At 46.4% G+C, this 23,137-nt stretch overlaps 1 protein-coding gene across 4 annotated transcripts in view; it reads right to left on the bottom strand.

Annotated features, from left to right (window-relative positions):
- The window catches only part of utrn (utrophin), a 152,916-nt gene that overhangs the window by 45,169 nt on the left and 84,610 nt on the right, over positions 1–23,137 (bottom strand). For 3 of the 4 annotated variants that reach the window (XM_068724443.1, XM_068724442.1, XM_068724444.1), the window contains 5 exons: positions 14,476–14,648; positions 13,231–13,387; positions 4,746–4,875; positions 3,038–3,306; positions 2,712–2,858 (listed from right to left, as the gene is read on the bottom strand). In XM_068724443.1, coding sequence (XP_068580544.1) covers positions 2,712–2,858; positions 3,038–3,306; positions 4,746–4,875; positions 13,231–13,387; positions 14,476–14,648 — 876 coding nt within the window. Of the gene's footprint in view, positions 1–2,711; positions 2,859–3,037; positions 3,307–4,745; positions 4,876–13,230; positions 13,388–14,475; positions 14,649–17,862; positions 18,019–23,137 lie in introns of those variants that run through there. The other variant, XM_068724445.1, reaches the window with a different exon arrangement.

Genomic DNA, 23,137 nt, shown 5'->3' with positions numbered 1-23,137 from the left:
GGAGAGGAGACAGACAGACAGGACAGAAGTCAGACAGACGGGAGAGGAGACGGTCAGCTGTGGGCCTGAACGCTGTACTCACAGGAGCAGAGCTTCACAGAGTCGACATCGTGGGTCGGGATGAATTCAATCTCTGTGCAATTAAGCTGAAAGTGGAGTCGCTCAAGCTCAAGGAACATTTTCTTCTTCTTCTTCTTCTTCTTCTTTTAGACGTATAAACGCATACCGCATCATATCTTGAGTACACAGTTAATATATGCTGTTATTTACCTGTGTACAGCAGTTTAAGCGATGTGTATAGCGCTGTACATAAATTACAGAGCACAGTTGGACCCCCCCCCTAGCACAGAGGGATTCTGGTTACACCTCGTCTACGCCGGCCGTGCAGCGAAAGCAGCGCGTCAGCAGCAGCAGCAGCACTCCTCCGTCCACATTACTGCAGCGCATTCAGAAGGGCTTTAGAAGAGCAACAATGGACAGTTGAAGTCAGAAGAAAATGAACAAGAAAATTCTTAAGGTGATAGTTGTGAGCCATTAGGTGGCCGGTGTGGACAGCTGCATTGATAACTAGAATCACAGCCTCGTGGGTTGTCATGTTGTTCTGCTAATTGACCAATACGTCAATTAGTGTGTAAGTTCACCAATTCAGTATCTGACCTAATGCGGTCACAAACTTCCCTTCTGTTCCTGGAGCATCACGAAGTTGAAGGAATTCCCTCCAGGCGTTACGGAGATATGATACGGCTCGGGCCACAACAGACACCCCGTAATGGTCGAGTAATGCGTTAGAACATATTCATATCCCGCTTTCAACAGGACAAGTCTCCATAAGCACATAACTGCCATGTGCAGAAGTTAGGAGTACAGATACTTATTGTGATACGTACTGTATGACACGCCGATCAAAAACTTGAATAATATCAGAAGCACGTGACGTCTCATGTTGCATGTAAAACATCATAATATCCTGAATATGATCACGACCAGGATGAGAATTTCAAAGCGTCCTGTGCAAAAAATACCATAGATTCATGTATCCTTATATACTCCCTGTAACCTTTATTATTCCAAAACTTTATTATTGCCGGTTGAACTTCGCTTGCATCCACACACTCACTTCCTGTACCCTTGTGGAAACTGTGTACTGACCTCTCAGTGCAGAGCACCTGTGCCCTACGTGGCAGCGGTGCTGCTTTGCTCCATGAGGCGGACTAGCAGGACAGTATTGGCAGTCTGTAATATCGAGAGAGAGACACACACACACACACACACACACACACACACACACACACACACACACACCTCAGGCGGTATGGCAGCCAGATTACAGCTGTCCACACAGGGATCTTGGAAACAGGCACAGAAAAAGGCCAATAGCTCAGTTTCTTTCTGGCCACTAATGGCTATTATGGCAACTGTCCCACAGAGAGGAAGATGGGATCTGTCTGCATATGAAAAGCAAATCATCAAACTGCACAGCCAGAGCTGGCTTGTTAGTAAAGCTGTCTCCTTCCTGCAGACTGAAAGAAATAAAGTGAACGGACGCCAGAGAGAAGTGTGCAGACCGCTGAAACTTTGCCCTCCTCTGACTCAGTGTTTGACTGATGTTCACTCTGCAGGCAGAAAGACTATTAGTTGGTGTCTGTACAGTACAGGGGAAATATTACAAATTAGTCCAGCTTCCCAGTTTGTCTCTGCGGCAGTGTAGCGCTTTTAAAAAAAGGGAGGACTTAAGGCTTACATATAACTCCCCTTTTCTGGTTTTATTCCGCCCAAACTCATTTAGCTTCAGCAACAACGCCGCATGACTGCATACGAGAAAAACTTCAAATGAAGTCTGTAAAAGACTCCATCACGTCGTCTATCTGTGGTGTCCTTCAAAGTGACGCCATGTCAGCTGGGCGGTGAGACGCCACATTATGACATCACAGTCATTTAGCAGATTCATTCAGTAGCTATCTATAGCCACGGGAGCAATTTGGGAGGTTAAGTGTCTTGCTCGAGGACGCGCTGACATGCGACTAGCATGGGGACTAGCCGGGGATCGAACCGCCGACCCTCTGATTGAAGGACGACCCTGCTCTCCACTTATCCACGGTCAGCCCATCACCTTTCTCTGCTACTGTACGGTAGCTATAGAAACGATGAGATAACTTGTCACTGAAAGAAATTTGAATTGCAGACTTCACGTAGAGGATTTCACTCCTCGATTCAACGCCACTTCTCTTCTCTTTCCATCTGACGACTTGTAAACAGACTCCAGGACTTCCCCCTCTGGGGCCGAGACACGCTCCACTCTGAGAAACACTCAGCGAGTCCCCCAGCGGATCACACCAACACACACTCAGGATGCAGGGAGAGCCAAGAAATGCGACTGGTGTTCTGTGAGAATGGCGTCCATTGATGTGCAGAGACAAAGTGTCGCGGTGAGCACCGGGGCTGCGCTTAAATAAAACAGGTACACAGGGAGAGGGACAACTCTCCGTCTCCTGTGTGTCTGGCTGACAAAAAGTGAAATCAGCATGAACACACAGCGAGAAGATACTGAGAGAGAGAGAGAGAGAGAGAGAGAGAGAGAGAGAGAGAGAGAGAGGCAAGCGTGGACAAAATGCTGTAGGACGAAAAGTGGTCGATAACCCAAGAACGAAGCATGTGTGGAACACCGTGTCCGCTCCGACATCTGCATGTGATTCAGGAGGACTTCAACTAACCTGCAGCAGTTTCCACCTCATGTTGAGCTGGTCCAGCTGTCTGGAAGCAGTGGAGGACAGCTGGATGTCCAACGGCGTCAGCTCTGCAGAAAGCTCGTTGACGATTCTCACATCCTGACGTAGCGGGGCGATCTCCTCTCTGAAGGTCTGAACAGAAGGTTTGATGTTGTTACAGGGTGAACAAGTGCTGTTGTAACTGTGTTATTACTATAAACTTAGGCTGTCTAATTACTTTAATCGTGACGTTTGTGCTCTTGACGCACAGAACATCGGTTATCTTCCGATTCAATCCTAATTGCCGATGAACTGTTCCTTGTCTGACTCACCACGGTCTTGTCGATGTGGTCCTGCAGAGAGTCGATCAGCAGATCCCCCACAGGCTGCCAGGTAGCCTTGGCCTCCTCTGCCTGAGTCAGCCGCAGGTCGAGCTGGTCCATGGAGCTCTGCAGCTCCTGGAGTCGCTCCAGGGCTCGCTCCACCTGACTGTGCCAGCCGCCCATGTGTCCTCTCAGGCGCTCCCATCGCTCCCTCACCTCGCCCGTCTGCTTGCGGATGGCCCGGGCCAACCCTCGAGCCTTCTCCTCTGGGGTGAGGTCTGGAGGAAGAGACGAGAAACGAAGTGAGTTATCTTCCTGACAAAGACAGATTCCATTACTCTTTGATATATACTTAGCTTCCATACCACTGCATGGCATCCAAATGGCTATTTTTTATATCAGAAACCTAAAGTCATTCAATATTCTGATATATATGTTTTCATTTTTATACTTTTATATACAAGTTACAATAAAGAGACCCATTCTCCAGTCAGTCTTTATAAGATATAAGGGTAATAAAATATAGAGCTCTGTACGTTTTTTAAAATGACATTTTAAGGTACTAAATAAGCCGTTCTTGGGAGTTTTCCATCTTCCTGCACATTACTTTCCTTTTGTTTGATTTCAGCTCGGGCAATAAGGAAAACTCAAGAGACGAAGGGATAAGAGAAGGACAGGAGGTAATAAAAATAAAAATAAAAAAAACAAGGATCTCAATTACAGTGAAGGCAGCCGAGGCATGAGGAACCAAGAGAGCTTTAAAAAAAAAAAAAAAAGGGGTGAGAGACACAGAGGATAGAGTATTCGTGACACATCAGAGGAGGCAGACAGAGAGGACAGCAAGAGAAGACCGCTCCCCAAACACCCGTTTTAACCAGAAAGAAAGATGAGCAGCTCCTATGAGGTCTAAGGTCTCCTCTCCAGGGCAGCGACAGGATTCCCATCTTCACCTAAGTACTGCAGGTGGAACCTCATACACACAATGTGATGCCGTCTGTCTTTTGTAATGAATAATGTGGGCTACAAACAAAAGTCAATTTAGTGGCAGAGACAAAACTAAATTACTAAAAAAGGAGAGCATGTAAGACAACGGAAGTTGTTGAGACTTTGCTGCAGTGTCACCATATATACGGAATCCCTTCTCCGCCGGTTAAACAACAAGCGGCTCATCCCGGATCAGCAGGATCTATTTATACAATGAGGCGACGCTTTGATATCCGTATCAAAGATCACAGACAACAAGCCTATCGGAATGCACTCTCAAGTCTTGCCACACCCCCCAACACGGCCCCTCGGGACGGTTTAATTATTTACACAGCGGAGTTTTAGTTTGAAGGGAAATGTGCTGACTTAACCGAGACTTCAATGGCGCATCCGACAGAGACAGAGAGGGAATGCTGAACGGGTCTGTGCATATTTTAATCTGGGTCGCTCTGCTAGATTATTGGCATTACCACCGGCTCAGATTTCAGTGAACGGTATTTCCAGAGCACTTAACCTCAAAACTGGCCCAAATAAGTCCTTGTGTTTGATTTAAAGACCAGCAGACAGGCCTGAGTGCATGTCTGAGTGCTATGTGGTCCAGGACCTGCTGAACGAGACACCATGTCGATCTGGTTCTCCGAGCCGATTTAAAAAAAGAAGTCCATGAGTAATCGTATAGAGCACTATTTTTCACAAGGAAAAGAGTATTTCCTTATGGAGAGTGTATACGTGCCTGTCTTGGGCTGCAGGTTCTTGCGTGGCTCTCCGGGACCCTCGATGGGCTGGTCAGCGAGAAACATCCGGGCTTGATCCAAAGTACTCATCACCAAGTACTCGCGTTCCTTCAACTCGGACCGCAGTACCTGCAGGAGGAATGCAAAGCAATGGGTTGAAGATATGACAAAAGTTAAGTGTTAGGAAAAAACAAAAGGCTTTTTTATAATAGAAAAGACAGCGTGTGATATCTAGTCAGCTGATAGAAGACCGAACAATCCACCTCAACGAGAAACGGGTCCTTCATTTATGTTTGACTCTTCATCCTGTCAGCACCAGTGAACTCCAAATGAACCTGCTGAACAAGGTGTTGTATCCAGACCGCCCCCCCCACACGATCAACCAAATGTGTTTAAATCAGCTCCAACTTTCCTTTTCTTCCGAAAAGAGACACTTACGATCACCTCACCCTCGCTAATATGGCAAAAAAAAGAAGACAAGCAGATGTTTATTTTCAACTTACGGATGAGATAAACACAACACTCTCAGCGGCTAATTAGGTGATCGCAGAGTCTTCCCATTCTTAAGCGGGAAAGCGAGCGATAAGGAGCCGGGGAGCAGCTGCGTTAGGAGAGGAAGCGGCAGTGAGAGCTCTGTAAACAGAGCGGCGGCTGAAGGCGAGAGTGCGGGGTTCACTCGGGGCATTTCTTCGGGGGGGTCGGCGTGAAATTAGCTGAGTGAATCTGCAGAGCGAAGTGAGCCGCTCGGAGCTCCAACCCTGCAGGAATCATCATTACAAAGCCGACTATGATGCCACGTATCCCACTCGCCTCCTCACAGAGAAGGCTTCACGCCGCGAGAGACACATTACCACACATGTAGCCGTCGACACACACTCCAAGTCCCACAGTACAGAAAAAAAGATGTAGGAAAAGTCAAACAAATAAGAAATGACGCTTTTCTTAACCTCATGTCAACTAGCCGTCCTCGCCACAGCAGGATATAAGAAAAACCTAAATAGAAGGCGAGAACATGGCATGTAACGGCATAATTATTCTTGTTTTAATATAAGCGTGACCCCTGGGGAACTTCACTGCCTACCGGAGTGTGAGATTGCTTTGTGAGGAAGCGATGTAGTTTAAGATGCTGTGAGGAAAGTCGATTAGACGGGACGACTCGCTAAAAGTCTCGCACTTATCAGACTTATCAAACAGACGAGCGCCCGCTGAAAAGAGAGAGACGCCGAAAAAAATGTGGGGTTTTTTTGTAGTGGTGCACACATTGACTGAGCGGCAGATGTCAAACGAGCTGGGTTCATTGGGATCGTATGTATGCAGTCCCATCTGGAGAGATGAGAAGATAAGGGAAAGAATAGCAGGGTGGGGAGTAACAGTCCGCTCACGGGCCTGGAGATGTACTTTCTGCTCTAGTCTCACAATAACAAAGCTAATTTCGGGGCGTAAGTGGCTGTTAAGTTAAGTTTAGACCACCGCAATGACAACGTCACACAGCGTCCTGAGGACAGAAGTACCCTGGTGCTGAAATGGAGCGTCCCGCTGAAGACAAGTTAAAATCACGCCTGCTCATAAATGGTTCGCTCCGTTCCAATGAAGGCCGTACCTGCTCACATGGAGGGGCTCGGGGGGGGGGGGGGGGGGGGGGGGGGGGGGGGGGCGTTGAGAGATGGAAAGTAAATGAGAGGCGATTGAGGAAGAGGAAGGGAGCTAAGCTGCCAGCAGAAAGCAACTTCTTGCTTTTTTTTTTGTTTTGCACTCACAGATTTGTTGGTGGCTTAAATTGGGCTTTTTGAAAGGGTTCAACTCGAGTGTGAAGATGTTGTTTATTCACAAATATATCTTTGCATAATGAGTCAAATATTCTGATATCACTTTTCTTACGTCACAATCATTTCTTCCTGCAAAGCACAGATAGCGTTGGCGCTCAAACAACAACATCCCGGTTGGATGAATCAGAGACGCCCGATTACAACCAGATAAAAAAGCTCAAACAGCTGCTGCTGCCAAAGTATATGCCAACTTTGGCTCTGTTTTTCTATCTGAGGCTGTAGAATGAATTGATATTCTGATTTGTTTTTTTAATTCAATTAATCATTAGTTAATCAATGAATCACATTGCGTTGATTGAGAGTGACTCCGTTCTCTGCTCAGGTAGACATTACTTCACTGCATCTTTACATGTTTGCTGCTATATCAACATTCAGATGTTAAACACAGCTCCTTTAATGTTGTGCCAATCATATTAATAACCACATCACACAGCCCTAGTTTAATACAAAAAAAAATGCTGTGTTAGTTGTACTATTAAAAACAGATGTTTGGCATTGATGACAGTATATCATCGTTGACTGTTAACTGGCTCCAAAAAGAGACGCAGACAAAAGACACAGAAGGGTTGGAACAGTGCCAAGTGATTCCCTCCGTTAGAAGCAGCCTCTCTGTGTGTCATGCAGCCACTGGGTGTCCTAGATCAGACGCACGACAACTCCAAAGACCTCTCCCCAACGCTCACACGAGTCCTTTGAGAGACACTTCCCCACTTTATCAGAGCGACACACAAGGACACACTTTTCAGAGGGGAGTGAAATGAAAGGTAAATATCAAACAGATGTACAGATTTAAGGCTTTTTTGTTTTTTTCTGGCAAATCCCAGGAGGTCCATGAGTGATAAGACATGGCTGTCTGTGTCAAAGATCCAAAGGACCAGGTCTTCACTATGCTTCTGTAGTTTTTAGCAAATCAAAATGTGGTTTGGGAGCCACCTGTGTGAAGACCAGAGGAAGACGGGGCTCCTGTCAATCCCTCAACACGTGACGAGCGACTTGTGTGTCTCTGGATCATTGTGTCCGTGTGAGGCCGCTCGTGTCCAGGTCTGGTGATTGCGCGTGGCCATAGCAACGCAGCAGACCTCTTATCACCGTGTGCGCGGCCCGCTGCGGCGGAGATAAGATACCGTCACAACACCGCTACTTTTCACGAGCGGCTGCCAAACCATCCCCTCTTTCCCGCTCGCAAAAAACCCTGCAATCTCAGCCTCGCTGCAATATTACCGCGCCTCTAATCTTCAGGAGGAAGACGAGCCTCCGGACACCGCTGACAACACACCAGGGGTAAACGTCAGAACAGCGTTCACACGCATTCAAGAGGTCAAGAAACGAGGGACTTAAAAGAATTACAGTCAATATTTGTTAGTATTTTTAGTCGACAACAAATGATTGATTTTGCATCTGCATACACAGCTTCAAAAGAAGCCTCAGCGCGCACCTTTCCCCTCAACACCCACCGTTATCTTGGAATAGCCAGAAGCTACTGATATGTAGTTGTTGTTGTTGTTGTTTGCAATCATGCTCACCGCCACGCTCGACTAATCTGCTGCTTCCAGCCCGAGCCATGCAGAAGTGAAATACCCACGGACCCACGTGTCAGAGCAACGAAGAAGGAAAGCAGAGTTAAAGAGTAACGCAAACTCAAGTTTCTTCAGTGATACCTTTCTAATACAACATGGTTGTTTGATTATTTTCTCTCAAATATGTATTGGATATGTTTATTTTACAATGCTGCTGACACTGTGACCATCTTTCAAGGATTTTAATCCACTGAAGAGACTTTTCTGTTGCTTCTGGCAAAAAAGGAACATTTTCAATTCTTACCATGAAATCGTAGTATTTTTGTAATTTTTATTATCACTGATCACTACCATGTAGACACAGTTATTCATTCATTTCGTTGTCGATTATATTGTTTTACACGTTGTCTACGACCTGCATTTACCTTTTTGTCATTAGCTTGAGGGTAGTGGAGAAACAACACATACGTATATTACAAAATCATTTCAGTTACAAAATCATTTCACCTCAGGTTGATAGCAGACCACCTCAAGATGTCACTCAGAGAGAACCAGGACATTCTGATGTAGCATTTCAAAATTAAAGCCCTTCAAAATCTCATGCATGACACAATTTGTGATTTGACGTGAGCTCATGCATGTGATTTTGAAGGGCTTTAATTTTGAAATGCTACATCAGAATGTCCTGGTTCTCTCTGAGTGACACCTTGAGGTGGTCTGCTATCCACCTGAGGTGAAATGATTTTGTAACTATGCACCATTTCCTCTTAATAATCGTCAGTCTCTGACCGCGGTCCGCCTATTGGTGACCCCTGCTATACAGTCACGTGTCTGTCCACCTGATGAATGCATGTTGAACATATACTGTCTTTGTAGCTATGAAACATCTTCATCTTTAGCTGCTAAATGCTTCACTGTCAGGTCTGTCTGCCGCTTGTTGCTGGACAGATCGCACACAATTGGTTTTGAGAGAGAATTTGCCAACAGTGCATCCAGTGGCTGGAGACGAGGCTGATGAATGAATCAAAACAGCAAAGCTGCATACACATGCATGTATTGATTTTAGCCACAACGGTATTGATCACAGCAGCTTTGATGGTTTGTGCTGCTGAGGTGTAGCGTAAACATATTCCACCACAGCGGACCGTAAATCTGGAACGTTTTAGTAAGCCATGCGCACGAACTTCACCTAAAACAAAACTGCAGTCAGCAAGCAGGGCTAACACAGAGTCAGGACGCACGTCAAAGGATGCAAAGAGAAAAAAAAACAATCAAAAGTTACTCACAATGAGGCAACTGAGTATTTCAAAAATGTCCTTCCTTTGCTGAGAGATAAGGTAAAGTCCAGCCCAGCACTTTAATTCACTCCGCTCTCCTTTACTACCTGCCCGTTCAGGTGTAAATGGTGCTAATCAATCACGCAGGCACAATGATGAAGATGGGTGCTCTGGCGGAGTATTACACCCTCCTCACTTTAGACGGGGTAATTGTGCCCCGCTTAAGCTTATTAAGCGTGTTAAGAGGCTTTCAAGAAACCAAGTTAAATAAATTGAAATATAAATAGAATCCCACTTTTTGCCAGTTTGTTTGCAGACTCATTCCCTCGGAAAAGACTTAACGGTCCGAACAATGTAGACAAGAAGCCAACTGTTGCTCAAAGATAAGACTTGTTAAAAAAAAAAAAATGCCCACAAGCACTTGGCGCCTTGTTCCCGCTTCTTGAAGCTGTTAATTTAATAGAGGAGATTGATGAGTTTAATCAGCTGGAAGCTGACGGAGGCCTTTTATTGGATAATTGAATGTGCAATTAATAAATGCTATTATGGCCATTTTAGCAGGAGAAAACACAGACACAAATCAATACAGAGAGGAGGGAGCACAAAGTCACTCAAGTAATACAGGGCAATGCCTTTCCCTCTCTCTCCGTCTCTCACACACACACACACACACACACACACACACACACACACACACACACACACACACACACACACACACACACACGTTGTAAATTCCTCCTGGGTGTTGCCAAATGAACGGAAAGGCTTTCAGGCAGAAACAGTTGCGTGAGAAACTGAATGCCCCGACAACAGACAGGTGAAAGTGCCCCATGTTTCTGCCCCTCATAACTTCCTTTCTTCCACATATAAAACCTCTTTCCTCCTCTTCCCGTCCATCACTTTCTTCAGCTGTTCGGACGACTGCATTTTTCTTCCCTCTGATTCTTTAATAACAGCAATATCCGTTGCTCTCTGTGGGGCTAAGTGGCTTAGCCTTCCCTTTTTATCTCCACAAGAAAAAAGAAAGAGGGGAAACAGACATGTTTTCCCACTTAGCCCTTCTAAGCCCTCCGTACCGCATAGATACCTATTTCCATAGAGCAATGCACATTTCCCCCCCCATCACACTGACAGAGTAGCTGTGTATCACTGAGTGTGTGCGCACGAATACGTGAGCACGGGGGAATAGCATGCGTGCGTTTGTGTGCCGGTGTAAGCAAGTAATAGAGCATGACGTGTTCAAAGCCCCGGCTCTTTGTGCCGCTCAGCCCCCTCATCCCTCTCAGGGTCGGCAAGACCCCCCAGGCCCATCTATTAAGAACACAAGGAGGAAGCACAGGGAGAACACAACGCAACAGCGTCACAATGAAAAGAGAGCCTTCAACTCCCCGTCCCCCGTCCCCCGTCCCGTCCCATTATTTCCCGTTCTCAAAGCTGAAGACCTGGAGATGAACAAGGAAATGGACAGAGAGGATAAGAGTGAGAGGAGGACGGGAAAGAAAGGAGACGCAAAACGCGAGGGACAAACGCCACTGGAGGAGAAGACGAGACAGAAGAGCCGAGAGAGGGTAATGAGAAAAAGGAAGGCGAAAGTAGAGATGCGGGAAGATTGTATTCTCCTGCGGGTATTATGCGCTCGCAGTCCCATCCCTTATTTAATGGACCTAGAGTGATCTGCTGGGTGGAGGCCTGTCTCTGTTCTTTCTGATACAGAGCGCACCTCTATATCATGTCAGGCCTCAGAGGACACATGTTGATTAACCTGGGCAGCATGACGCAGACAGAACTGAGACTCGGACGTTGAGTCCCTCATTCCAGGTCTTAACTTTATAATTCATACATCTCTTTCCCTTCACAGACTGAATATATAACGAGGGCGAGGTCACTGTAGTTTTTCCTCCCTGGATGCTTTATATGGACGAGGTCTGGTATGGTCCTGGCAGGAATAATTTAAATAATATAAGATTTTAGCCATAATTTTGAGAAGAAACTACTCCGTTACATAATCAGTTCTGCTTTTGAATGATGATTCTCCATTAAATCATTAAAAGTATATACTTAGCAGGCATTACAGCAGCCGAGGAATTGAATGTCTGCCGATGCAAAGAGGACCGCTCTGTCTCTGCAACAGATCAGTTATCTGTCATTCTCAATGTCTCAATGTCTCTGCCTTTGAAATTAGAGTTCATTTTACTAACGTTGAAGCTTTAGTTCCCAGTGTCTTTGTTGGGGGGTTTAGGATGAGCTTTAAAATTCATCAGTTTCTAGACTTTTTATATTTCCTTTATTCTATCTTCTTCTCCTTCCACGTATCAGTACCGAGGCGTGTTCGAGTCCCCTCCTTATAATAAAGGACGTGTCTCGTGTCTGTGTGTGCACCATTGCTTCATTGGTCTCGACTAGCATTGTGTCTACCAACATGAAATAAGAAAATGTCAAATGTAATTACATAAAAATGTAGAAATGCTTAGAATTGTTTGTCAAAACTGTAAAAAAAAATAAAAACAGACACATCCTTAGAGTGGATACACATGTACCTGGATACACACGGTCTGCACACAGATGAGGTGTGTAAGAGTGTGTGTGTGTGTGTGTGTGTGTGTGTGTGTGTGTGTGCGCGCGTCCCACAAGGCCAGGGTCCGTTGATCCGCCTCGGTGCGGTTGTGATCCTGCGCCCGCGCTCGACAGCACGTGTGTTAACTCTCGAGGCGTTTTGGGGGAACAAAATAATAGCGGCGGCGAACGGCGAGCGGAGAAACGCATTACGATGTCAAGAGCGGCATCGACGGCAGCAGCAGCAGCGGCCAGCGGACTGGGAGTAAACAGTAGCCGCAGGGTTAGTCATCTATCTGAAAGCAATTACACGCCAATGCACTATCACAATAACCAGTGGTTACAATAAATAATACAGTGGGGAACACGGATGACAAATCGCAGTATAGACAAAGGGTCGGCGCAAAGAGATATTGATCTCTTGTTAGAATAAATGAGAGTGTGGCATAAGAGTGATAAATAACGGTATTTCTGGGAATAAAGGAACACTGATTGTGTCGTAGTAATTTTGATATTGGCCTTTAGCTCTGCGCCGATACGAGCTTTGTGCGTGTTGACCGCCGAGTGACCATAATACCACTGCTGATTGTCAACCACTGAGAGGAAAAAAAACATCCCGCCGTGGTTCTGCTTGACTGCTGACCGGCCTAATGTAAATAATAACGTCGTGGGTCGATGACTGCTACTGCTTCATGGTACCGGGGTCTTCTCGTGGTTTCAGTCCGCACCGTTTGGCAGCTGCGTTGACACTCAATACGGTGACTGAATGAACATGAACACTGAGCACCGGCACTATAAAACTACCGCTCAGCTGCCTGCGTTGTCATCTTCGGTCGGGATCATTAAAAGGGTGTAGCTGGAGACTAATCCAGCATTGTGTCGCCTGGTCCGGTCTGGAAGCAGGACGGCACAGATCATAAGATTGAATGACGGCTTAATTCTATTTCACTGAAGCGGTCGAAATAGAATTAAGTCCTAGTAATGTTATCGACATGATGCTTATTTAAATTCTCATCCAGTTGCCTTTGACTTAAAAGGTTCTTGTAAACCCACACGGGTGGATTTATTTATCCTGCCTCATAAAAACTGCTCAGTTGAGGTAAAATAGGTTAAACGTCTTATTAGCACATTACAGAAGGGTCTTTAACACACGGTTGCAAAATGCTAAAAAAAAAAAGCTACGTAGTAGAAACGCTTTCTCGTCTGGGACAAACTTTTAGGGAAGTTGAAGAAAACAAAAGGGGGACAAAGGTGTGATGAATGCAGTCCAGTAGTGACGGCGGCGTTGCCGGCGGCGACGGAGCGTACCGTGCAGTGGTTTTGCTGTTGCAGCAGAGTAGGGACGTCTCCTCCGATGGGCATCTGCTTGGCCAGCTCCTCGTCCTTCGTGCAGATCCACCTCCACAGCTCCTCCAGGAGGCCCAGCAGACGAGACCAGCGCTCAGCACTCGCCTCCAGGTGGGCTCTGCCAACACACACCATCCGCTTACTCTATTATTACACTGCGTGCATTTTCACCTCTCGCTATTGAAGCCTATACAGTCTTGTACGGACAGAAAGCTGTGTCTGTAACATCAATGTAGACCTACTGAAGGCTGATTTATCTATACAGAATGACACGTATTCTTTTATTTAAAAAAAACTGATTATATAAAGAATAGAGCACAGCTCAGCCGGGGTCAGACTTGCTGAGAAAAAGTTCATAGCTTATAAAAACATAAAAGAAGAAATCGTCGAAAATTACGTTATTCCTGCAAAAGCCCTGTGAACACCTGACCCCTGACCGCTCAGAGTGGCAGATTTCATTCATGAAGGGGAACACGAGCTAGACGCTAATTGTGTGGGTGGTAGCATGCATGCGATATGTGTTGATAAGCACTTTAGTGTTCCTCTAGGCAGAATGTTTCTGAACACTGTGTACAGAGACCTCTTATTGCCGCTCGCTGAGTTAGCCATAATTACACATGTACTGCAATTAAGGCATAATGGGCTGTATACGATCAACAAACCTGGCGCCCCATCTTCCACACAGACTGATCTCTCACTGTCTATTTTTCCTCTCGCTTGTCTTCCTGCGGAACACGTCCGGCCCGTTGTGTCTGCACTGCTTGAACTTGACCCAAGGACTTTCCAGGGAAGAATCCTTCCCCTGCGCCTTTTGGTTATCTCCCCTCCCTTCCCTCCTCAGCCTCTCCAACTGTTCCCCTTTGCCCCCCCCCCCCCCTTGAAAAGCTTTGTTGTAGCTCTTCTGCTGCTTCTCTCCATCCTCCCTCTTCCTCGTTGTCTCCATCTCCATCTGGCCCTGTCAACTTCACTTCCAACTTCACTTTCTTCACCCTCTGCATCGCCAATCTTATTTATTCATGCCAAGGTTGCAGCTGACGCGGCATCGTCTCCGTCCTCAGAAGTTTATGTGCCAACTGTGGCAGCAATGATGTCCTCTTGGTGCTGGATCTCATCCCCGGGCTTCACGGCGGACATGTGGAACACGGGCGCTACTGTATCCACACAGATCTGAGACAAAATCTGAGCTGAAAAACTCATTTTACTGACCGGATGTTGGCAGATTTGGCCTTCAGGTCGCTCCAGCGTTGATTCATGTCATCCAGTCGATGTTGGAGGAACACGGCTTCCTCCGAGCTGCCCAGAGCCTTGACCATCTTGGACTTGTTTCCGTCGACACTCTTGTAGATGTCATTGTGGGCATCGATCTCAGCCTGGATGTCCTGCAAATACACAGACGAAAAAGTCAGTCAAGCAGGTTTATTACAAAATCATCCAAAAATGTGGACATCAGAGTCTTCTAGGCTGTGACAGCTGAGCATTTAAGAACCAAAAATAACGTGGGATTTTGTCGTGAGGACTGATCTTGAGGGAGTTCACGGCTTACTGCGCGCGACATTTGCAGGGGGCAGAGAAGTTTATATTTTATGAAACGTCCTCAAGGTACTTTTTGAGCCTTTGACTAAAAGGATTTTAGCTTCTACCCTTTCACTGACTTCCAAGGCCGACCCGAACCAGGAGCAAGTCCCTAGGCGACGTCTGCCTCCATACTGATGCTGCATGAGGTTAAACCAGGGCATCGGCAAATCGAGCTTTGATCATTTGATGCTGGGACACACAGTATGCAATGCTAAACTCAATTATTACAACGTGACAAAGTGTCCTTAACGAGGCTGCACTATTACACAACCGCATCTCAAAGGGTGTGTGTGTGTGTGTGTGTGTGTGTGTGAGGGTGGAAGCACAAGGGGGGGGGGGGGGGGGGGATGACGCAAGAAGAGGATCCTGTCAAATGTTTTATTTTTAGATGTGTAAAACTGCTCCATTTTCTCTCTCTCTCTCTCTCTCTCTCTCTCTCTCTCTCTCTCTCTCTCTCTCTCTCTCTCTCTCTCTCTCTCTCTCTCTCTCTCTCTCTCTCCCCCCTCTCTCCCCCTCTCTCTAGTGGGACTCCCTTCAGTTCAACCCATTTGAACTACAGATAAAGAAATGACTCCAGCACCGCACGAATGAGTGTAACACCGCCTGCAGCACACTGACAGACTTGCAAATGGGAAGAAATGAGCGCAGATAAGAGATAAGAGAAGCGTAATGAGACATATAGCATACATAGTATGGTGATGCAAAATATTGTGGTCGTTGTGTGTGAAATGACCCATCTTCAGTGCCTGCGGTTGTTGCTTGTGTGTCCATCACGTTGTTGCATTACAGATTGGAAATTACTGAAATCGATCAAACCGTTTCTTTTTACAATTCCTGTCAAGCGGCCTTATCTGGGAAAATGAAAGGAGCATCGCTGCACTGTTTCCATGCAGTCTCCGCAATATTAAAATACTTTTACAATTACCAACAGAGGCTATTAAGAGGCAATTAGAGCGCTCTCAGCTTTCACAAATCAGTAAATTAAGTGAAGTTTGCAAATTGAATTCTGTAAATGCAGCGTGCCACGAACAAGGGACTGTTCATCACCAGCCAAAGCACACAAACAGACTTATGTGCTCGCATACTTACTCATGTAGATAACATATATTAGAGGCAACATACGGTAATGAAACCCCCCCCATTATCATACAAACATAGACACAAACACAGCTATCAGCCAACGATTCCAGGCTGTTAAATGAAGGCGGAGACACGGAGTACTTTTAGCCTCCTTGAAGGGATGGAGGATGCTGCACATCACATGGGCACACAGAGTGGATGCAGGTTAGGCGCACATGAAAAAAAAACATGCGGTACAGTAAGCGGACCGTGTGACCCCACCGCTCCGTAAACCGTGTTCTTGTACACATATATATATATATACGGAGAAAATACAATCCAGCTGCAGTAAAAGCAGAGTACTCTCAAAACAACTGTCAATTACCACAGTGGTCCGTGGCACCGCGCTGCAATTCACTGAACGCCAATAGCCGTTTCACAAAGGCTGAAGCAAAAATCCCACCACTGTGATTTGCAAAGGATAATCACCCGCTGGCTTTTTGACACAAATCAAATGCCTCTTAAAAGGTCATAGGAGGGGGAGAGAGAGAGAGAGAGAGAGAGAGAGAGAGAGAGAGAGAGAGAGAGAGAGACATATAGGAAAAGAAAGACGGAAGGACAGACATAAGAGTGAGAGATAGAGTCACTCTGTCAGTCAGCCAGCTGGCCGTGTTTCAAGTCATTACCCAAGTGCTTCCCTTTTCCTTGTCTTTAGCACTTCTCCTTCCACTGGACGTAATCCTGACTGCACGCACACACACACACACACACACACACACACACACACACACACACACACACACACACACACACACACACACACACACACACACACACACACAGTCACAGAAGGCACACACAGACTGTGTGGCCACACAGAGGCACATATACTCATTTACAAAAGCTCCCTTTAAATTTCATTTCACCCACTGAAAGACTACTTTGAGCCAGAGGTTTATGTATGTATGCTGGTGTGTGTCCTCGGGGGGGGGGGGGGGGGGGCTTAAGTGAGGTAATAGGTCACTTTCTGTCTCTTGCTCTTTAACACACACACACACACACACACACACACACACACACACACGACCAAAAAAGAAAACATTTGTGTGCCACAGGTCACGGTGTCAGCTACAGAAAGGCTCTGTTTGCCTCTATTCTATGATTTATTCATGGCCTGTTGATAGAAATGAACTCAAACTGAGGTCTTCAGTCCCGGCAAAGGATCTCAAATTGACGTCGACAGCTTTAGGCTAATCGTGAAGATACTGAAGAAATGACGTACCAACATAAAATTTTAAAAAAGCACACATACATATACACACACACACACACACACACACACACACATATCACAGACAGACAGCTACTGACTCAACTGAAGCACTAACTCAGGGAGGGAAATTGAAAGGTTAATGGGTTCTGAATCTCATAAAGATGTGTTGGCAGTGGGCTGGTTGGAGGTTAAAACTACCGCTTAGAGCTTTAGGCAGAATAAACGCATTAAACACACAGTTAAACTGTGGTAAAACACACCTAAAGAAAATCTCCTTTTGATGATTCTTTTTGCTCAAAATAGATATTTCACACTGAAACACAACAAGGACCCTGACTGGGCGAACCCTTGTTTGTCTTTAGCCTTTAATAACACAATTACTGTAAAGGTTTGCTTTGACAAATTAGAATTAGAATTCAAAGCTGTGGGTCTCCTTCTAGACTAATGGACTAACTCTCTCTCTCTGCATGGTAGCTCTCTCTAATACCTAGCAAAGCAGGCCACAACTGATTATACCATTTTAATGAGTGCAATGATGACTGTTGAGACCTTATGAAGCCGACTACATTAGGTCCACGACTACAAACACAAGGACAGATGGAGAATCAGCGGCGACTCCGTTTGTGTTCATGGTGTTAGAAAGACTTAGACGCCAAAGACACATCCCAAGACCAGTAAACATGTACCTGTTCAAGCTTTTTGAGCAGCTCCTGCAAGCCGAAATTCAAGCCAATCATATTGGAGCGTGTGCACAGACTCCTCCCGCTCCCACCGGCGTCTACATGTTCTCTACTGTCAAACAGACGGAAGGAGTCAGCACAGGCAGGTAAGTCCTCCGGTCTGGTGGTTCTGGTCAAAACAGATACCTTCAACGTCAAGGCTCGGATCGATGCTGGGTCCAAAGTACGAACAAACTTGAATCCGACCACAGAGAAACCCGGCAGTCGTCAGGAATTCAAAAGCAAGAGGGTCAAAGTGGATTTGCAGTCCCAAAACGGGCAATTCACACACCCCCCGGCAGCACTTGGGCATGCGTGGCGGTGCGTGCGCTCGCCCAATCCCGCCACATGTTCGTAGCATCCTCTTTGGAAAGGCAGCGATGCTCGGAGTTTGGAGTGACAGCTACCCTGCAGTCATGCTTCAGAGCTGGGACTAGGATTAACGGGACGATTGGTGCCACAGCAGGACGGACAGAGCGGAGGCTGGGGGCTGACAGCTGACGTCCTCTGGCCAGGAACGGGGCACTAAAACTGGGAGAGGAATCCAGCAAATCTTGGAGGGACGTCTGCAAAAGGGAGATAACGTTTTGTGTCTCGAGGGCCGGGCCGCCTGATGTGGACCTCCGAATGGCCGAGGACAGGTCCGGCTCGCTCGTTCAGCTTCGCTGCACTTCCCTTCCTGCACTTCCCCTCTGGGCATGAAGGAAGCCGTTTACACGACGTGCTGCAGTCCAACCCAGGGCAGGGCCGTGGCATTTGCTCTCAATTATTCGGATAAAAAGCACTCTATTCCTGCCAGTCAGTTCAAGAGGAGCAGCACAAAGAGGCACATGGTGCGCCCTCTCCTTTCCCTGAGTAGAAGGTAACGGGGGCTCAAAGAGACAGAGTCACCTCAGTGTCTGTCTTACTACACCCGCCCCTCGGGTCTCCAGCCCCGGTCTGGTCTGGTCTCACTCTATCACACCCTCCTAATCACTCCCATGACTGGGCCACTTAGTCAAAGAATGCCTTCTTCTTCTTCTTCTTCTTCTCCTCCTGGAGCCACGTGTTCGCAGGGAGCCGCCTCAGGACTTGGCGTCTCGGTCCTGAGTCGGTAGTCTTGACTCGTCGGCCTCTTTTGAGTCGAAGCTCTGCCGATTATCTTCTCTTTGCCTCTTGAGAGGGAGGAGAGGTGGGTTCGTTTGTCATCCTGTCGAGAAAACTTCTGAAAAAAGTTTCTTCTTCGGCTTTTCGCTCCTCAGAAGAGTCACCCAAAACACTCGGACCGGTGTCCACATCCCTCTCTCCTCTCGCTCTCCTTCTCTCTGGCCACTGGCCCCACTCTTCCACACAGCTGTTTATTATTTTGATCAGTATCCTCCCTTTCCCCTCCTCTGCCTACCTCTCTCTCTCCTCCACCCCCCCCTCCCCCCCTTAAACTAACTCAACACACCCACTTCCTGAGGCCTGCATGGGCAGAGAGCAAGGTACAGAGAGGAAAGTTTAGAGTAAAAAAACTTCACTTTTAGTTGTTACAAAAGGATTCAAATGTGAGAATGGCAACAAAAAGATGGAAGTGATGAAAGTGAACATTGAGCAAGAGTGAGAGTGCAAAAAAAAAAAAAAAGAAAAGTGTGTCTGGGAGGGTTAAAAGAAAGAGAGCGAGGGCGGAGCTCCACAGGCGGAGCGTTCTACCCGTCTGGCTCGGGGGTGATGAAAATATGGCTGTTTTGTTAAAAGAACAAAAGGACAGGGCAGACATAACCGTCTGTACAGAGGACATTATTCATGCATTTGAATCAATGTCCAACACCTTTCTTTGACAGCTCCTATTTAAAATGTGAACTCCAGGAACTAGTGAAGCCCGTTACAGTTCAGATCCCATAACGTGAACACCATCAGCCTGCAGAGGACTGCATCAGGCGAGCGCTGAGATTCCAGAACAAAGGCCGAACGCGTGAAATGAGTCTATTAATAACGTGTTTGGAGAGGATTGGGTATAGGGGCTGTGGTCTATAGGGCTATGTAAAAGAGATGCAAGCGTCACATTAAAATGTATTCCATATATTAAACCTGTAGGTGCACGTCTTTGTGTTGCCAGTTTGTGTGAGTGTGTGTGTGCGTTGGCAGTTGGAACAGCAGGGTAGACATGTGGTGTGCATCAAAGACACGCAGACAGATGGCTGTCGACCGAGGGGGAAAAAAGAAAAAAGAAAAGATACAATACAACGCTGCATATTCATAACAGCAGCACTTTGAAGTGCGCTTAGCTAATTAAAAATATTTACATACTCGAGGCCCTTAAACAGCATTTTTGATCTACGCCAACAAATATATACTATTTGAGGGCTTTCCAGTGTAGGATGTGAAATGAACTGGTGGGAATTGGCACATTTGACAAGCACAACTAATTCCACAATGAGTAGAAGCTGAGATTAAAAAAAAAGAAGAAAAAAAAAAGAGATGAAACAACCTTTTTGTGAAACATGTTTTGGCAATTTTGGCTTACCAAGGGGTTTTTGAACTTCTATCGTTCACACAAACACACACTTATTAAGATTGCAAACACGCACATACGTGGAGCTTAAGGCAGGAGACGTTGGGGGTTAACGTCGGGCTACATTACTACACTAAGCGGATTAGGACCATTACAGGGGCAAGAATGGAACGGTTCCAATCCCCCAGGAACAAAATGGACCGATCGAGACGAGGGAGGCGGTGACGACGAGGACTGAGGAGCAACGCGTATACGTCAAGTCATCAGAGAAGACATCATGACGTCAGAAAGAGACAGAAAGACAACGGGAAGATTGTACATCTGCCTAGAATTACTGTCCAGTAAGAATCGAAACTGAGGAAAGACAAGGTTGAGATTTTTTAAATTGGAAAAAACTATTTATCCGATGTAAAATCAGGACAACAGAGCGGAACATTTTGTCCGGGTCAGTCTAAAGCCGGTCCTCTCCGTCCTCTCCGTCCTCTCCGTCACGGCTGAGGTCTCTCTGCTCTTCTGTCTGCTGCGACTCACTCCGACACGCTGGCCTTCAAACCCTGACAAAGAAGTGCTCTTTACGCAGACCTTTAAAACCTGCACAAATCAATATTCTTATTCCTTCGGCTGAAAGTAAAATATCGCAGCTTTAAGGATAGACATCTCGGACCAATAATTCAGGTTGTGCTTGATGCCTTTATGTAAGAAATAATTATGAAAAAGGGAACGATGTGAACAAAAGAAAAAAAACCAAAGAGTCCTCAAATGCAGCTTACCTTGTCTCACTAATAACCACTTTGGCTTTAAAAAAAATAATACTAACTTGAGAGAAAAACTGGCAAAAGGGAAAATGTGAACGAGTCAAAGAGCACCAGCAGAAGAGTGTTGCCGTCTTCCGATGATGTCAACAGGGAGCGGAGGCCATGCCGTCTAAATAAAGTTGGGCAACCATATCAGCCAGATCACAAACAGAGCAAATGAACGCCGCAGTGAACAAACACAAACACAGACGCACCCAGAGCCGGACCTCCACTAGAGGACCCGTCTGCCCCAGTAACTGCTCCGACTCTACTACTCCCCAGGTCACATCCATCCCATCTAATCCACACTTCCTACTTCTACAGCTTACAGCAGCGTCAGACAAAAATCAATGCGGCTGCAGCATTCCACGGTAATTCTCACAAAATAGGCCACATGCAGTGAAGTCACTTCCTGTGCCCCAAGGTTATCACTGACACTCCTCTTCCTGTTAGGAGGGCAGCACCCATCTGGGGAGATTAGGACCCTGACTTTGTTTGTATACACAGTGTGCGTGCGTGCGTGTGTGTGTGTGTGTGTGTGTGTGTGTGTGTGTGTGTGTGTGTGTGTGTGTCACTGGCAGACAGAGTAGCCGGAGTAGTTCTGTGGAAGTCAAACTGTGGAACCAATCTCCGTGGGTGTGCGGAGATGAAGGCGCTCTCTCGGTGTATGTCATGGGGCGCTAGGGCTCTTCATTCAAAAGTATACACTGCTGTGGTAGCAGTAGTCTTTAATCGCTCAATAGCGTGCGCCTTTATTTCCATTTGTTCAACACGATGACAGAGCGAATAGTGGCTTCGGTCGTCACAACTTGAAAACTCTTTGCTTTTGTCGACGCAAGGTCAGCGCAGCTCTCGGTGTGAATGGTGGGTCGGAGGACGGATGGAGGGAAACGGTGTGCTGGAGGAGACAGCATGGACAAAACGGTGCCGTTCAATAGCGTGCGTGCGTCAACCGCGTGACGTTTTCACATCCTGTGAGTCTCCCAGGAAACGAGTCATCGGACATACCGATTTTGAAACACACATATATATATATATATTTATTTATACTCTTCATATCTCAGTGCTGGGCTCACACTGCCAGATGGCTCGTATCTGACGACATGACCGAGAGAAGCATTTGCCGTCTAAATCATCAACTTGTCGACGTCAACACAACTCCAGATCAAAAATCAAGACGACTCCTTGGAAACGAGCTCAACGCCAACAGCAAACGCCAAAGCGATAAAACATTTCCCTGAGTCGGCGACTTTTTAATGCGCACATTAGAAAGCGCGTCCGTTGACAGCTGAGCGGCGCTGATGTGACAGAAGACAACCGGAGTCAAAGGTCTCACACACACACACACACACACACACACACACACACACGTCACTAATAACGTATTCCAGGGATCCAATAATGGATCCTTGTAATCATAAGCAACAAAAAGCTTCATCCTGAAATTCATATGCAACTCCTGAAGAGGGAAATTGAAATTGATCAGGAGCGCAGCGTACTGTTGCCCGATAATCAGCTATCGATTCTGTGTTGTTGTGCGTCTACGAGACGCTTTGTAGACTAATCCATGAGCAGCAGAAGAGCCCAGTGGATTTGGGCTTGTGTGCAAGAGGCCGCACCAACAGTCAGTGTGTGTGTGACCGCTGACTGTTTAACCAATGATGTTAGTGTGAACTAGCAGCAGCAGTAATCTCTCTCTCAATCGTCACTTCGTCTGTACCTGCAGAGACCCCGCCCTCTTCCTGTGTTTTCTCATTTTGATGTGTTTCTGGGTGTCGACCTCTATATAAAAAAAACATATCACCCAGGTGCATGATGTTAAGCACGCGTCCAAGAGGAAGCTGGGAAAAAAAAAAACGCCAAATAATGAGGCAGAACACAGAGCGGACAGAAGTCCTTCCAAAAGGAGAAAAGTACACATTGAAGACATAATTGAGGTAAAACTACAACCAGCAATGCTGGATTGTATACA

Source organism: Cebidichthys violaceus, unplaced genomic scaffold, assembly GCF_023349555.1.
Source record: "Cebidichthys violaceus isolate CVI_PGR_0920_01 unplaced genomic scaffold, fCebVio1.0.p SCAF_31, whole genome shotgun sequence".
NCBI lineage: Eukaryota > Metazoa > Chordata > Actinopteri > Perciformes > Stichaeidae > Cebidichthys > Cebidichthys violaceus.
The sequence above is the reverse complement of the archived record's forward strand: the minus strand, read 5'-3'. Positions and strand labels throughout refer to the sequence as shown.